Source organism: Mya arenaria, chromosome 3 (genome assembly GCF_026914265.1).
Source record: "Mya arenaria isolate MELC-2E11 chromosome 3, ASM2691426v1".
Taxonomy (NCBI): Eukaryota; Metazoa; Mollusca; class Bivalvia; order Myida; family Myidae; genus Mya; species Mya arenaria.
Window position 1 is genome coordinate 80179367 of NC_069124.1, and position 16827 is coordinate 80196193.

The following is a 16827-nucleotide window of genomic DNA, read 5'->3' on the forward strand; positions in this document are numbered from 1 at the left end:
TTACAGTTCCTGCACCATTCCCGGAACAGGAGACACGGTTGTGTTTGCTTGTGGCTCACCAAAATTCCCGTTCACCATGCGCATGCGCTCTTTCTCTATGAAGGAGCTGTTTCCGGTGTTAAAATTCACGTCACTGGGCGTTATCGTTGGTCTGTGGTTGTTTTCATATGACGTGTCTGTCTTTACCGGAAGAGAAACTACGTTACTGCCATCCCCCGTTTCTGGAACATGCATCGCGTCAGTCAGAGATATCTTGTCAACAAGCTTGATCGTATCCGGTTTCTTCGTCGATCGCTTCTTCCATATTAGTACTGCTTTGTGAGCTGCCAAAGCCGCCGTAAAGCGTCGGTTAGCGCGTGACCTAAATAAGAAATCCTCGACCTTCCCGGAAACGCTTGAGATGGACGAGCGCATGGACTTGGCGCCTGTTTTCATTCCTTCCGGTATGGTCTCCTTGGTGAGCTCCCTATACTGACGGTTGTGTCCGAGATAGACGACAGGCTTAGCGGCAAAACATACGTGGAGGAACAGTAAGCTGATGGTGTAAAACCCACCCCACACAGAGTCATTGTTGAAGGCACCATAGAAGCATACAACAATGTAAGGCAGGTAGCAGACGAATATTGTGAGCCAGAGGGCGAGGTAGGTGATCGCCAGGTGGAAGGCCGGGTTCTCCTCATCGTCGCTGAACACCTCGAACAGTAGCGACTGCTTTCGGCGCGTAGAGCGTGGCCTCCGCTTTTTTGCTGTTGGCTTGCTTACAGGATCACTGCATGGTTTTGTATCGGGCGTTAACACTTCATCGTCATGTTCTTTGATAATGTCAAGCGGTTCCTCACTGACCGTTGAAGTGATTAATTTTCTTTGTGACGTGTTTGTCTTATTCGTTTCCACGTTTTTCTTAATCAAGCGGTTGCGAATGAGAGCATTTTTCCGTGTGTGGAATATCAACGAATATGAAACAACAGCAGCAACGAGAGACAGAACAATTGTCAGGAGGAAGTGGACAATCAAGAAGGCCGGGCCCGCAACGTAGTCTAGCCGACATCCCTCGTGGTAGCGGTCGTACTGTATGTCGCCCGCGCCAGTTACGGGAATAAACGCTAATAAAGTAGCCACAACAAATACTGCGACAATAAGAATATTTCGCATCTTTGCGTTTTCGAACATTTTTGCATATAAAGTATCGTCATTCCGACACAACTTAATAGCTCGTTCGAGGGTGAGAACTGTCACTATGCCAAAGTTGGCAAATACAACAAGGAACAGCATGGCGCCGTGAATCTGGCAGAAGGGTTGGGAGAGGACCCAGTCACCAATGGATGCCGTGATGACATTGGGCAGCAAAAGAAGCACGTAGCTGATGAAGTCCGCTATACAGAAAGCCAGCAGGAAGTGGGAGCTGGGTTCGTGCAGGAGGCCACGCTTCCGGATCGTGACGAGCAGCAACACGTTCAGAATGACGCCCGTAATAATGACGGCGACGTTGAATAGGGCACTGCACACCGGCAGGATGTCGTTACGAAACCACTCCAGAAACGCGTCCGTCAACGTCTCGATAAAGTCGGGATTGTCTGTGGAATTCGACATGGCTGCTAATGTTTGTCGAAATAGTTAATCCTTCTCAGCCTCTTTTAGATATAATTAGTGTCAAGTATCCATACGTAAATACCATCACTTTCCCCCCAACAGACGTGTCGTTTCTGTTCATAAGTGAATAAGAATTTCATTTAATTAGTTCGGTGTATGATTATTTCAGAAGAATACAAACATTGACCTTAACTTGGCCTCACAAACAAAAGAAGCTAATCGGATTTTCGGATAAAATTAATAGAACAACTTAGCCTGATTTGCATTATTTTGTCTTTTTTACAAGTGCCGTCACAGAATGTGATAAGGGCCCCGAAGGACATATTGTACATGCTTTCATTTGAAAGCATGCTCAAAGTTAAGGGGAATAACTGTGCAATTATTGGCCACTCAGTAATAATGTTTCTTTAAGTTTAGAAACGTTTCCTTTGATATACATTTTTACTTTGGAAGGCAAAGTTGTTTTATTCACCAAGGGTAGATGAGCATCGATGTATATGTATGTTTAAAAGTGTAATTCAAACATAAAACCCTTGCACTGTGTACTATGGTGGCATATTGCTACCCGATAACGTTCGTACGGTGGCATATTACTGCCTGAAGAATACCCTATAACGTTCGTATGGTGGCATATTACTGCCTGAAGAATACCCTATAATGTTCGTACGGTGGCATATTAATGCCTGAAGAATACCCTATAACGTTCGTACGGTGGCATTTTACTGCCTGAAGAATACCCTATAACGTTCGTACAGTGGCATATTACCGCCTGAAGAATACCCTATAACGTTCATACGTTGGAAGAATACCTCATAACCTTTGTACGGTGGCATATAACTGCTGGAAGAATACCCGATAACGTTCATACGGTGGCATATCACTGCTGGAAGAATACAGGATAACGTCCGTACAGTGGCTTATTACTGCCGGAAGAATACCTCATAACGTTTGTACGGTGGTATATTACTGCCGGAAGAATACCTGTTAAAGTTCATATGGTGGCATATTACTGCTGGAAGATGACTCGATCACGTTCGTATGGTGGCACATTACTGCCTGAAGATGATCCGATAACGTTCGTATGGTGGCATATTACTGCCTGAAGATGATCCGATAACGTTCATATGGTGGCACATTACTGCTGGAAGATGATCCGATAACGTTTGTATGGTGGCAAATTACTGCCTGAAGATGATCCGATAACGTTCGTATGGTGGCATATCACTGCCTGAAGATGATCCGATAACGTTCGTATGGTGGCACATTACTGCCTGAAGATGATCCGATAACTTTCGTATGGTGGCACATTACTGCTGGAAGATGATCCGATAACGTTCGTATGGTGGCACATTACTGCCTGAAGATGATCCGATAACGTTCGTATGGTGGCACATTACTGCTGGAAGATGACTCGATCACGTTCGTATGGTGGCACATTACTGCCTGAAGATGATCCGATAACGTTCGTATGGTGACACATTACTGCTGGAAGATGATCCAATAACGTTCGTATGGTGGAACATTACTGCCTGAAGATGATCCGATAATGTTCGTATGGTGGCACATTACTGCCTGAAGATGATCCGATAACGTTCGTATGGTGGCACATTACTGCTGGAAGATGATCCCATAACGTTCGTATGGTGGCACATTACTGCCTGAAGGTGATCCGATAACGTTCGTATGGTGGCACATCACTGCCTGAAGATGATCCGATAACGTTCGTATGGTGGCACATTACTGCCTGAAGATGATCCAATAACGTTCGTATGGTGGCACATTACTGCCTGAAGATGATCCCATAACGTTCGTATGGTGGCACATTACTGCCTGAAGATGATCCGATAACGTTCGTATGGTGGCACATTACTGCTGGAAGATGATCCGATAACGTTCGTATGGTGGCACATTACTGCCTGAAGATGATCCAATAACTTTCGTATGGTGGCACATTACTGCTGGAAGATGATCCGATAACGTTCGTATGGTGGCACATTACTGCCTGAAGATGATCCGATAACGTTCGTATGGTGGCACATTACTGCTGGAAGATGATTTGATAACTTTCGTATGGTGGCACATTACTGCTGGAATTCATGGTATCCGTATTCGAGTAATGACCAAGGTTAAAAGGTTGCTCAACTCTGCTGCTAAGGACACCAATCTATAGCAATACTTTGACTTTCTTCCTAGGGCTTATAATTGAGATTATAAATAAATAACATGGTATGTTCATAATACCATTACAGCTGTAAACTTTTGCCTTGTCAGAAAAATTTAGACCCTATTTTGATCAGGATTCACAACAATGGCTGACAATATAGGTATACTTTATTTTCTTTGTAAAATATTTACACAAATAAATATATGTATTCAAACACTCATTAACAAGTAAGAAAAAAATAAAACTAATTTCAACTTGTGATGATTGTGAAAATGCAAACTAAGTACAGGTAGGTGACAGCGGAGAAAGCAGAACTGAGTAAGCTGCCACCTAAAGTGACCATTGAAAATAACTGTTGGTATGGCAGCCATAAAGTGTCAATGTACTCATTGTGCAAAAATCACCAAAATCATTTCGTAAAAAAATGTTGTCACAACTCTTAAACTATTTATTCCATTAATTATCCTATAAGTTTAAATTCAAGCATAACAATTCAAATAATACAATAAATACTATTTTTTATCAATGTGCTTGTGTTGGAAATGAAACCATGACTGCCATTTAATTAGTATCAACAAAGTAATTTACAGTTTGTTTTGCATTTGCATATAAAACGCAGAATTATTGGTTATCCTGGTTTAAAAGTGACATCTAACAGCTTTATCTCTTATCCAGCGAAATATTTTGGTACATTCCTTACATTATATGTCACATTTCTATGTGTATAAAAGATAAAAAAGAACATCTTGAACAATCTGCTCTTCGTAAGAAAAAATGAAGACTGAAGAAAGTATTTCCATTTCTAAAACAAACAAAAGTAGCCCATATCTGATTGCCAGCAGTCACTATGGTAAATAAAGAAAATGCAGATGATGATTTTTTTAATTGTCATACATGTACAAGTTACATGATTTATCAAATCTGCATGTAATTCTGACGGAAATAAAACACTTTTAACCTAAGACCATACCAAAATGAGTTTATGTTTAGCGGCAATCCTTCATACAAAAACCTTTATAGCTATCCTGAAAAAAAGAGTTCAAATAAAACTTGTATACAAGTGCGTTGATCATAAAAATCGCACAGAATGTATCATTTTCTGATAGCAAATGCCAAAAATACAATAACAAAGTACAAATGTATGGAGCATGTTGATAACGCTTGAGTTTTATACAGGTAGTTGGAATTATAGTGAAGGGAAATCAAAATATATATATATTTAGCAATATCGTTGATCAAATACAATGTGTTCTTTGTTTATCAGGAAGACATAGAAACAATTTGGTATGGCCTTATGAATAACATGGAAGTGAGGATTTACTTGGTAGCCTTTACTGCAGATATATAACAGTATAGTCTTAAATAAAAGACAGAATTATTACAAAATCTACATGATGAATCCAAAAAGCCGTAAACCCTTCAAAAAGTTAATAGAGTGTAAAGCACTTTGTTTTATGGTAAAATTCAATAAACATGGAAGGTTATTTACATAATGCATAATACGATAGTTTAAATAATGAATATGACTCTTATTTCAATGAAAATCCTTCATAAAGTTTGTTATTTAAAAGCTACAATGACTTAAATGTACATTTGTACCTGTGACAGGCTGTGTCGTGAATAATGACATGAAATGGCAGGAGTTCTGTGAAGCAAAGTGTTTGGCATATACATGTATAGCCTAAATTCAAATCTGTACCTCATATAATGAAGTTAAAAAACAACAACACATGAGCCTAATCACATGATTTTGGGCCTTCAGAAATACATTCTTTATATTGAGTATTTCAATTTATGGCATTTTTAGACAGATATACTGAAAAAATAATGACAATATCTCTTTAACTGTCTGAGATCTATTACAAATAAGACCATGAATTGTTGTATTTTGAACACTAAAACTGACTTTACAAACATGACATCATTATTGAAGTATATAACAAAATTGACACAAAACACTATAAACATATTAAATTTCCAATTAGCTTATAATTATAGTTTTTATTCTAACACTGAATCTTTATTCATCATAAAGTTTAATTATTCATGTTATTTTTACCAATTAGACCATTTGAAAGAGGCAGAATGAATCCAATCAAAACCAGTCTGGAAAAAAATCTGTAGTTACTATGGAAACAGGAATAAGGTAAGTGTCATGAAACAATCAAGAAAATAATGTACCAATGACAATCCTTTAAATGAAAAAAGTTGGAAGAAATTAAAACACCTTGAAAAATGCATTTTCAGAATTTGATGTTTATGATTATTTCATATGAAATGTTCATGTCTGAAGGCACAAAATAGTGAAATGAAGCTCAAACAATTATGACAACAGAGGGAAATAATCAGAGACCCCCATTCATTAAAAGCACAAAACATAGTACACATGAAATGTGTATGTAAAGTTTGTAGACAATTGAAATATTTTAAATGTTGATTAACATAATTATCCCAAAGGTAAATCATTAGCATTGATTGGAGCATATTAGATTGGTCTATCCTGTATATCATTGAGTTTTGTTGAACACAGGCAAAATTATGATGAATATTCATATGAGCATACTTGTGAGCAAGGCATGTCATATATTTAAATCTTAAAGACGTCTCAAGCTCACTTGTCGATATATTTTAAATACATAATTTGAATGTTCACTAACAAAATCATTACTAAAAAAGATTACTGGATATGTCTACCAGGTAGAATTAATTCCTTATGCGTGATTGGCTAGTCGGTGTTATCACGTGATATTACCGAGGTAGGTGTATAGCTTAATTATGTCACCCGATTAGAATAAGCCTTTGTAGCTTAGTGAGTAAAACGCTTGGCTTCAATTTTGGCGACGCAGGTTCGAACCCGGTCTTCAACACATTTATTTTTTTACATTTTGGTACTTTTTAATCTCTGCCAACAAAATACATTCTTAGTAAGTTCATGTTGTAGCCCTTGCAGTATTTTACTTCACTAACTCCAGCCCCTCACATTTTCTCTGTCCCTTAACCATTTTTCTGATAGTGGATAATTCATGTTTACATGTATTTATGCATCTCATAGAGCCACTCACCTCATACAAACCAAGAAGTGATGATGATACATGTAGTACAGGAGAGCCCAGTTAGCAGTTCTCCCCTTAGAATGCTGCAAGTCTGCCCCTACTCATTGACATGAAATCGCTTCCCCCATACCTGTGTAATGATGATGACCAACGTCGTCAATGAGAACCCAGCCAGCAGCCCTCCCCTCACTTCCCCACCTGTCTGTCTTCTCTGCCACACAAAGGCTGCTAGGTTCAGGAGGAAACCATACTACAGCAACATGTTCTGTACATGCAGTGACATCTATATATGAAACAAACAGAAAGTCTATTAAGTTTCCTACAATAAAAGTAAAAAGGTATTTTCACTGTCAAATTAATGGTTTTTAAATTGATAATCATACACATATTCAAGTTGCATACTGGGGTATATTTTTTTTAAATCCTGTGGCTGCTATCCGAATACCTCTACCAAATGTAGAGCTGTGTTTATGCATATGCAGCCTCAATCTTCCTGACAAATAAGTATTCTCCTCATGTCCAGACTTCTGTCTCCTAGCCCAAGTTTCAGAGCATAGTCTCAAATATGTTATTTTATATTCAAACTTCCAGACACAGGCACATTTATTTCAGCAGTAATCCACCTTAAATTGACACTCCTTTTCAATATTCATACATACACATGTATAACAAACATACATTTTGAGTGCTAAACCTTAAACTACCAACTAAATAATGAATTTATGGAAAATATTAAAAACTGATACTTAGATTGTAACCGTGTATTTTACAGCTGAAAACGCAAAAATATTAAATGATTGACGAGTGTAAAAGATTACGTGTATCTATTATCGTCTCATAAGATAGCAATATCGTGTTTTCTGCACATTTCTTTCAACTTTAACTCAGTATCGTTCATAAAAAACATTGTTTTCGACACTATTCATCTTTTTGGTATATTGAAACAAATGTATTCATTGTGGTAAATCTTATTTGGGAGTAAGACTAGCTTACTGTCAGTTGTTTCTTAAGGATGTACTCGGTGTATACAGCTGCCACCCCAGACACGCTACAGTAGAGAGTCATCATAAGGAGACCAGGGAGGGTGATGAAGATATGGCTGGAGGATCCTGGAGTCGAGCCGGAGTCATATCCACCATAGCTGCAAACAAATCACATGTGCATCATATTCTTGTCTATGCTGGTTGGTTAACATACAATGCTTAATTGAAGATTTCTATAAAGTAAGAAAAAAAAACTATTTTAAAAGGCAGTCCAATGGACGGCTAAATCCCCCGCCACTGTTTTTTAGAACATTTCATGTGAACATGACCTTTGAGGCATGGATCTAGGTCAAGGTCACTGCACATCCTCTTAATGAGGACAACATCTATACCAAGCAATATGGTATCCATCAATGCATAAGTAAGTAATAGCAATACAAGCATGTGTACTCTGATCTTAGAATGTCTTTTGTACCTTGACCTTTGAGGTATGGACCCTGGTCAAGGTCACATAACAGCATCTCAATGAGGACACATTTGTACCAAGTTGGACAGTGGATTAAAAATGAAATATATCAACTATGGGAAAGTTGCTACAAAATAAACAAATGTAGCTTTAAGTGTTAAACACCAGGCCTTGACTCAAAAACTGATAGTACAGTTCACACTGTAAAACTATGAAACACTACATACAAGTGGGAAAACTGTTGAAAGCATGGGGTTGTACCTGTCACAGACTCCAGCCACCATCAGCAGACAGATGGCAACCCACTGGGGCCTCTTGATGGGCCTGAAATATACAACCTAGACTTTTATAATATGATAATACAATGCAACAAGAACTACCGTATGTTGACAAAATGATGAAATATAGCATTATTCATTCATAATATCATGTATTTATCAATTTCATAATCTCACAAGGCAAAGTTTATATTCCAAGGATACAGTCATACAAAAATATATTGAAAATTAGTAGTAGCTATTTAACAGGCCAATCAAAGATTGAGCACCCAAGCCTGAAAGTATTGCCATTACAAAATTTTGAAAATTTAAACATCTAATCCAAAAATACATTGAACCTGCAATAACTAAAGCTATCACAGAATGCAATTAATACCCCCGCACGCCTATATGTCACAATGCCGAATAATATTAAAATCTGACCTTGTACGACAAAGATTTGGAATTGACACCAACTATCATCAGTAAGGCTTATATAGCAAAACATAAGTTCAGAAGGTTGATGTGACTTGGCCTCTAAGGTTGAAACACCTGTCTTAAGGGGATGTCCTCATACAATGGTCGTTACTTCTGCCAAATTATTTTAAAATCTGACAATGAATGAAAAGATAAAGACGGGACACAAACTATTATCAGTAAGGCTTATATAGCAAAACATAGTTAAAAGGATGCGGAGACATTGTCTTTGAAGGAAGGGACAGAGGTCTTGTGTGGAACACATCCTCATACTTTGGTGGTCACTTCTGCCAAATAATTTTTCAATCAGAACATGAATGAGAAAAAATAAGGACCAAACGAAAAAGGGATGGACTGATGGACACTAGATGACCTTGACCTTGAAGGTAGATCACAGGTCTTGTTTTGACACCTCCTCATACTCTGGTGGTCACTTCTGCGAAATGATTTTAAAATAAAAACTTTAATGGGAAAGAAATGAACCGGACAAAAACAGGACAGACAAATGGACCAACCAACTAAAGGACGGACATGACGGCGCGCCTGATTCCTTTATAGCCCCTATTTCACTTTGTGAAAGGGAGTATAATGATCAATTCATTCAAATTACAAAAGATAAAGTTAATAATTAAAAATGCAATTTACCTTTTGATGATAAATCTGTAGAAGTGCTGTTGTAGCTATTTTCATGTTGTTTAAAACCTATGAAAGATGCAGAACCTTTATCTATTATAGTATTTGAGTGTATGGTTATAGTTATCATAAATTAATTAACATCAACACACAGAATGTAAATCTCTTTTCAATGCTTGATTAAGTGAAATCAACATATCAAGGTATAAGCCATGTAATGCAACTGTACCGGACATTGCTATTTTTAGATACATAATGTATTTTGACTATTTTCCTGCTATTCATAGGTCAATGGAGGAGTTTTTGGAGTTTTGGAAATTCAGTGATTTTTCTCTCACAAATATTCGTTAAAAATAAATAAACACTAAAACGCACACTGACGATTAATAACAATACATCTAACAAATTGATTTATTACAGTAAAACATGGGTTACTAGTGAAATCTTCGTATAAGAAAAGACTTTGTGTCGAAAAAATAAACTGTCAACATGGAACTGGAATATTCAGATATTGGTGTAAAAGGGTTATAAATGTAGGTATGGTGGACATTGAGCAGTTTTGTACATTTATGTGATTAAAAAAAGAGTGTGTTTAAATTCATCTTTGGAAGTCATAAAGTGACACTCTTATTCAAAATCAGTATGTACCAAGTATAACAAACACAACTTTGACTGATAAACCTTTAACTACTTTTGTGGTAAATGCAAGAGTGCATTTTTAATCATTTTTATTAGCTAAATGTTAGACAGCATGTTCATATTTTTACATGTTACATATTTTTACATGCACTTATGTACATGGTCTATGTATATGAGTATGTACACTTTAACTTGATTATTTTGTCTTAGAAAAATATTGAGCTTAAAATTCTGTTTATAATAATTTTATGTGATATGGTACGTGACTTATTTCTAACTACCCATTATACATGTATATATTCGCTATTTGTTTAATGTTAACCTGTGAGGAAAATTGTGATTTGGGGCTTGAACCCACAGTGCTGGACACAGTGTCCCAGCATTCGTGGGTTCGAGCCCAAATCACAACAGAATTGTCAAAACCCGGACTGTCTGGAATCATTATGAACCATATGCACAACAACTACATATTAGTGCTACCACCTCTCACCCTAAAACTGGTGGTGGTGTTGGCAGCGGCTGCTAGGTGGTGGTGGTGATCAATTTTATCGATAAATTTCATCAATCGCACAGCTATTAAATTCACAGTTATAACTTGTTATCAGTAATTAATATTTTCCATAATGCATTACTTAGTAAGTAGTTTAAGATTTTCAGTCAAAAATTATGTTTGAAAGTTCACTTTTCAAAAAAAATTAAACACTGCATTCAGAGTAATATCATAAGTAAAATGCATTCATTTGAAAGAGTACATTTAATGAATAAGTCCAACTAAGCTTGATCATTTTTTACAAAAATAAAGTTGATTTTAAGCATTTTATTAGGTATAAAAATGTATGGTTACTGTTACGGTTACAAGACATTATAGATACATTCTTTAAAACTGGATGGTAAACTATCATATATTGTCTTTTACATTGTTCAAAAGACATCATAGAAAATATTTAAAATGATTTCACCAGCTGGACTTATATTTAATTACTTTTATGAATTTAATAAAACTACTATATATTTTCAAACATTGAAAAACTGCTCTGTTCCAAAAAGTCACAAGATCAATCAAAATGTTTTTTTTTCCATTTTTTTTCAATATTGTTTTCTTTAAAGTTTTATGTTAACTGAAGTTTATTTGACCAGAAACTATCGTGTTTTTTTCTTAATCTCTGATAATGCGCTATTTTTTCAAATATAGACAAAATAGTTACTTGTCACCCTTTGAAGCCCTTGAAGTTTGGTGGTTGACGTAATGAAACACAAATAACTTTTTTAATTCACGGCAAAAAAATCTTTAAAATTTGGATAATAGTCCCATAGTGTACCATGATTGTAACTACCAGTATGTTAAGGGAGGCCATACCTTGTATGCAGTTGGATCATTCTGCCATTTACCCTCTGCTGAATGTTAAGGGAGGCCATACCTTGTATGCAGTTGGATCATTCTGCCATTTACCCTCTGCTGAATGTTAAGGGAGGCCATACCTTGTATGCAGTTGAATCATTCTGCCATTTACCCTCTGCTGAATGTTAAGGGAGGCCATACCTTGTATGCAGTTGGATCATTCTGCCATTTACCCTCTGCTGAATGTTAAGGGAGGCCATACCTTGTATGTGGTTGGATCCTTCTGCCATTTACCCTCTGCTGAATGTTAAGGGAGGCCATACCTTGTATGTGGTAGGATCCTTCTGCCATTTACCCTCTGCTAATGTTAAGGGAGGCCATACCTTGTATGCGGTAGGATCCTTCTGCCATCTATCCCCTGCTGAATGTTAAGGGAGGGCATACCTTATATGTGGTAGGATCCTTCTGCCATTTACCCCCGCTGAATGTTAAGGGAGGCATTACCTTTATGTGGTAGGATCCTTCTGCCATTTACCCCCCTGAATGTTAAGGGAGGCATTACCTTGTATGTGGTAGGATCCTTCTGCCATCTATCCCCTGCTAATGTTAAGGGAGGCCATACCTTATATGTGGTTGGATCCTTCTGCTATTTACCCCCGCTGAATGTTAAGGGAGGCATTACCTTGTATGTGGTAGGATCCTTCTGCCATCTATCCCCTGCTAAATGTTAAGGGAGGCCATACCTTATGTGGTTGGATCCTTCTGCTATTTACCCCCGCTGAATGTTAAGGGAGGCATTACCTTGTATGTGGTAGGATCCTTCTGCCATTTACCCTCTGTGCTGAATGTTAGGGAGGCATACCTTGTATGTGGTAGGATCCTTCTGCCATTTACCCTCTGCTGAATGTTAAGGGAGGCCATACCTTATATGTGGTTGGATCCTTCTGCCATCTATCCCCTGCTAAATGTTAAGGGAGGGCATACCTTATATGTGGTTGGATCCTTCTGCCATATATCCCCTGCTAAATGTTAAGGGAGGCCATACCTTATATGTGGTTGGATCCTTCTGCCATTTACCCTCTGCTGAATGTTAAGGGAGGCATTACCTTGTATGTGGTAGGATCCTTCTGCCATCTATCCCCCGCTGAATGTTAAGGGAGGGCATACCTTATATGTGGTTGGATCCTTCTGCTATTTACCCCCCGCTGAATGTTAAGGGAGGCCATACCTTGTATGTGGTAGGATCATTCTGCCATTTACCCTCTGCTAAATGTTAAGGGAGGCCATACCTTGTATGTGGTTGGATCCTTCTGCCATTTACCCTCTGCTAAATGTTAAGGGAGGCCATACCTTGTATGCGGTAGGATCCTTCTGCCATTTACCCTCTGCTGAATGTTAAGGGAGGCCATACCATGTATGTGGTTGCTTCGATCTTTCTGCCATTTACCGCCCGCTGAATGTCAATGGAGACCATACCTTATATGTGGTTGGATCCTTCTGTCTAATGTTAAGAGAGCCCAATACCACAAATGTAGTTGGGTCCATCCATCTGTCAATAAACCCTGCTGAACATAAAGGAAGCCCATACATAATATGTGGTTGGATTCATATCCCATTTACCTCCTTTGAATGATATGGGAGCCCATAAATGGTTTGAGGTTGGGTCCATCTGTCATTTACCCCTTGCTGAATGTAAAGGGAGCCCTTACACAATGTACCTGCTTTGTAGTTGGGTCCATCTGTCATTTACCCCTTGCTGAATGTAAAGGGAGCCCTTACACAATGTACCTGCTTTGTAGTTGGGTCCATCTGTCATTTACCCCTTGCTGAATGTAAAGGGAGCCCTTACACAATGTACCTGCTTTGTAGTTGGGTCCATCTGTCATTTACCCCTTGCTGAATGTAAAGGGAGCCCTTACACAATGTACCTGCTTTGTAGTTGGGTTCATCTGTTATTTACCCCTTGCTAAATGTTAAGGGACACCATACCTGGTGTGCGGGTGGGTATACCTGCCATTTACTCCCTGCTGAAATGATACTGAAGCCCATACCTGGTATGTGGTTGAGTTCATCTGTCATGTCATTTACTCCCTGCTGAAACGTAAGGTAGCCCATACCTGGTATGTGGTTGAGTTTATCTGTCATGTCATTTACTCCCTGCTGAAACGTAAGGTAGCCTATACCTGGTATGTGGTTGGGTCCATCTGTTGGTTCATGAGGAGGGATATGTTGTTATTGAAGGCGTATAGGACTGCTGGCACAGCATACGACACAAGGGCCGCAGGGGCTAGCTTTGGCATCTGGAACTGGTCACGCTGCATCTCACCAAAGTACAGGCAGAACGAGATCACAAACTGAATTATCATAAAGCACAAGTGCTCTTACCAGGTGTGTATCCTATACCTATAAGCTTAACAAAAAGTGCAAACGAAGGGGAAAATTGTTGCCAAAAAACAATAAAAAATGGGTGTGCTTCTTGACTCTGTAGTTAGTGCATCTCATCGACATTGGTGTTGCTGTAATATTTCTGCTTAGACAACCTACAGGTCTTATGTGTGTTAGTTTGAATCTTGAATCATATGTTTACAATGTTTATCTTGCCATAATTCACCAATGGACTACATAATTTGGCATGACTCTTTTATGGTCTAAACAGTAAGATAGCAATTCAGGATGATTCTAATAGTCCTTTTTGGAAGGTGATACCTGAAATTGTAAAAGTCCTTTCAGTGTTCAGTTATTTGGACTATACTGATTAACATTGCAAAACATGAAAATATAATTCATCAACAAATAAAATAAACCATATGAAACCTGGCTTAACATAAAAGCAATCAGAACTCATAGCCTATAAAGCATCGTTACCTTGGCAACCTCAATGAGGAGTATGACAGAGGCGGAGCTATATGGCAGATGTCCATCCTCCTCACTCAGGTTCACCAGCGTTGAGTATGAGCCATATATCATCACCCTGAACAAAACAAGGATGACCAAGTAGAACAAGTGAATTACTAAATAGATTTATGTACAGCAGTAACATACATAAAACCTGAGATACACAATGGAAGACTGGGATTATTCATTAGTAACAGTTATAATAGTTCCAGTTTATAATGTTCATGTAAATATATGAGTAAAAACATTTCAAACAAACTGATTTACATCAGTTAAACAAGTAACAGTAAACTTGATTTCTTACTGAAGTTGAGATAAAAGTAAGCCTGTAACTCCAACACAAGCAAGCTGTTATTGTTTACTCACTCTATGAGGAGCATTGCAGTCCACATGCTTGAGGAATCCCCTGGATGGCTGGGTGGCAGGCGCGGAGTTTGACAAGGCAGCAGGTCATGGGCCATCCCTTCCCCCTCCTAAATGAACACGCAATCATACAATAATAAAATAATATTTAACAAGAATGCAAAGCTTTACCTTGACCTTTAAAATGTCAGCAAGCTGGACATATCTTCAAATAGTTTGATTATAAACCAATAAAAGTAAAAAAAAAACACACAATAATAACATGAGTAGAATGTGACAATGTTAATGCACATCTGGGCTTTGTAATTATCATTCCCCCACTATCAAAGTCCCATCTGGCATTTATGGAGATTTCAAGTGAACACATAGTGGGATATTTATCCATATGTTATTGTATATCAGTTTAATAAGATGCCTAGATAAAATAACCCATTTACAAAAAAAAATCAAATGACAAAATATGTCTGAAAGCAGAAAGTCAAAGGTTTTTAAAGGCAACTTAATTGATAAAATGTTATAAAGGCATTAATTATAGCTCATCCCATTAAAGAATAAACTGAAGGCCTTCTTTATACTGTTGCATCATACAAATAATAGTAACAGTTACTGCACTAACAATCCAAGTTATTGAAATTAAACATGAGCCAGAGTGTCTAATTTCAAACTTGAGGGTAGTGGGTGAAGTATCTGTTTCTACCATGTTGTCAAAGACAACGTTCAATTACTTGCATACAGTATGGTGGGTATCAGTGAATAGCATTGTAATTTATCCCCACAATAGTTATTTAACAGTTAAGCTCCTCCTACTTGTTGCTGTTCCAATATGGGAGTTAATGTATAGATGATAGCAAAGGAAACATTTTAAAACATGGTACAAGTATTGTTCAATCTAGCCCATTATTTTCAATAAGAGGGACCAATGTCACTGACCTGAATGGAAAAAGGATTCTGAAGTTATTGATCTGATAACCTACTGGAAACTGCCTGCCCAAATGCCTGCCCACCCTTAAGCCGCATGTAAAACTATAATACATCCCATTTTCAAAAAGGCATATCAAAACTTAATGATATTTGTTTGTTTAAAAAGTTACAAAGGGCCATATAGAGGGTCACTGTTGGGACATTCCTGTAAAATTATTTTGAAATTACCATGGCAACCAGAGTTCTGTATATACCTTTTTATTGAAAGAATCTAGAACAGGACCACCCCAGGAACATTCCTGTGGGGGCTTGTTGAAATTGTCCAAGTGGTTTAAGAGGGACGAACAACGTTCAATCACCCTTTCACAATAGCTCACGCTGAGCACTTTGTGTTCAGATAAAATAGATGCAAAAACAACAACAACTTAAAATCAAAGATGGGTTGTAAGCATTATAAAATCACTAATTATAACATAATTAAACACATATCATTAACAGATTCACCACTATGTAACTGGAAATAAAGAATTTACCTTGTGGTTATTTCCTGATACAAACTTGTTTATCATACCTTAACCATACTTCCAAGCCGAGCTTGTATGAACTGATATCAGGCATTATCAGCTACTCATGGATTTTAACAAAACGGATCATACAGTATAAATTGTCACTTATCTTTTCCTGCTGCATTCAAATTGCTTACAGCAAGACATAAATTATTTACAGCTGATTTAAAATTAAAGATTAACCTTAAATACAATGTACTTGCAAGGAATTTGTATGTAGGAAAAAGGGATATACAGAGGCAGGGAACTTAACATTAACAGGATTTATAATGATTTAGTAATAAAGTATCTTACCTTAATGATAACCAAATACATGAGCATCCCATGTAATATTTCACCTGTTAGAGTTTACAACAATGCTGTTAACAATGTTGTTGACTTTATTCCCTTGAGTTCATGATTTGGTACATGGAAAATGGTACATTTCTCCTAGTTAAAGCAATCATTGCTTTCAGTATGCAAACCATACAGTCTGTCGGTA

General features: G+C 37.5%; 1 protein-coding gene and 1 pseudogene across 1 annotated transcript; both read right to left on the minus strand.

Annotated features, from left to right (window-relative positions):
• On the minus strand, nt 1–1590 carry LOC128226304 (5-hydroxytryptamine receptor 1F-like). The gene has a single exon (XM_052936189.1). It carries the CDS (start codon nt 1588–1590, stop codon nt 1–3), a length of 1590 nt encoding a protein of 529 aa, XP_052792149.1.
• A 4445-nt stretch (nt 1591–6035) lies between these two features.
• On the minus strand, nt 6036–16583 carry LOC128226305 (probable UDP-sugar transporter protein SLC35A4; annotated as a pseudogene).
• Between the last annotated feature and the right edge of the window lie 244 nt (nt 16584–16827).

What these genes read in the sequence shown, in the direction of transcription:
- LOC128226304 (XM_052936189.1), bottom strand. Translation starts at nt 1,590, where the DNA reads ATGTCGAATTCCACAGACAATCCCGACTTTATCGAGACGTTGACGGAC.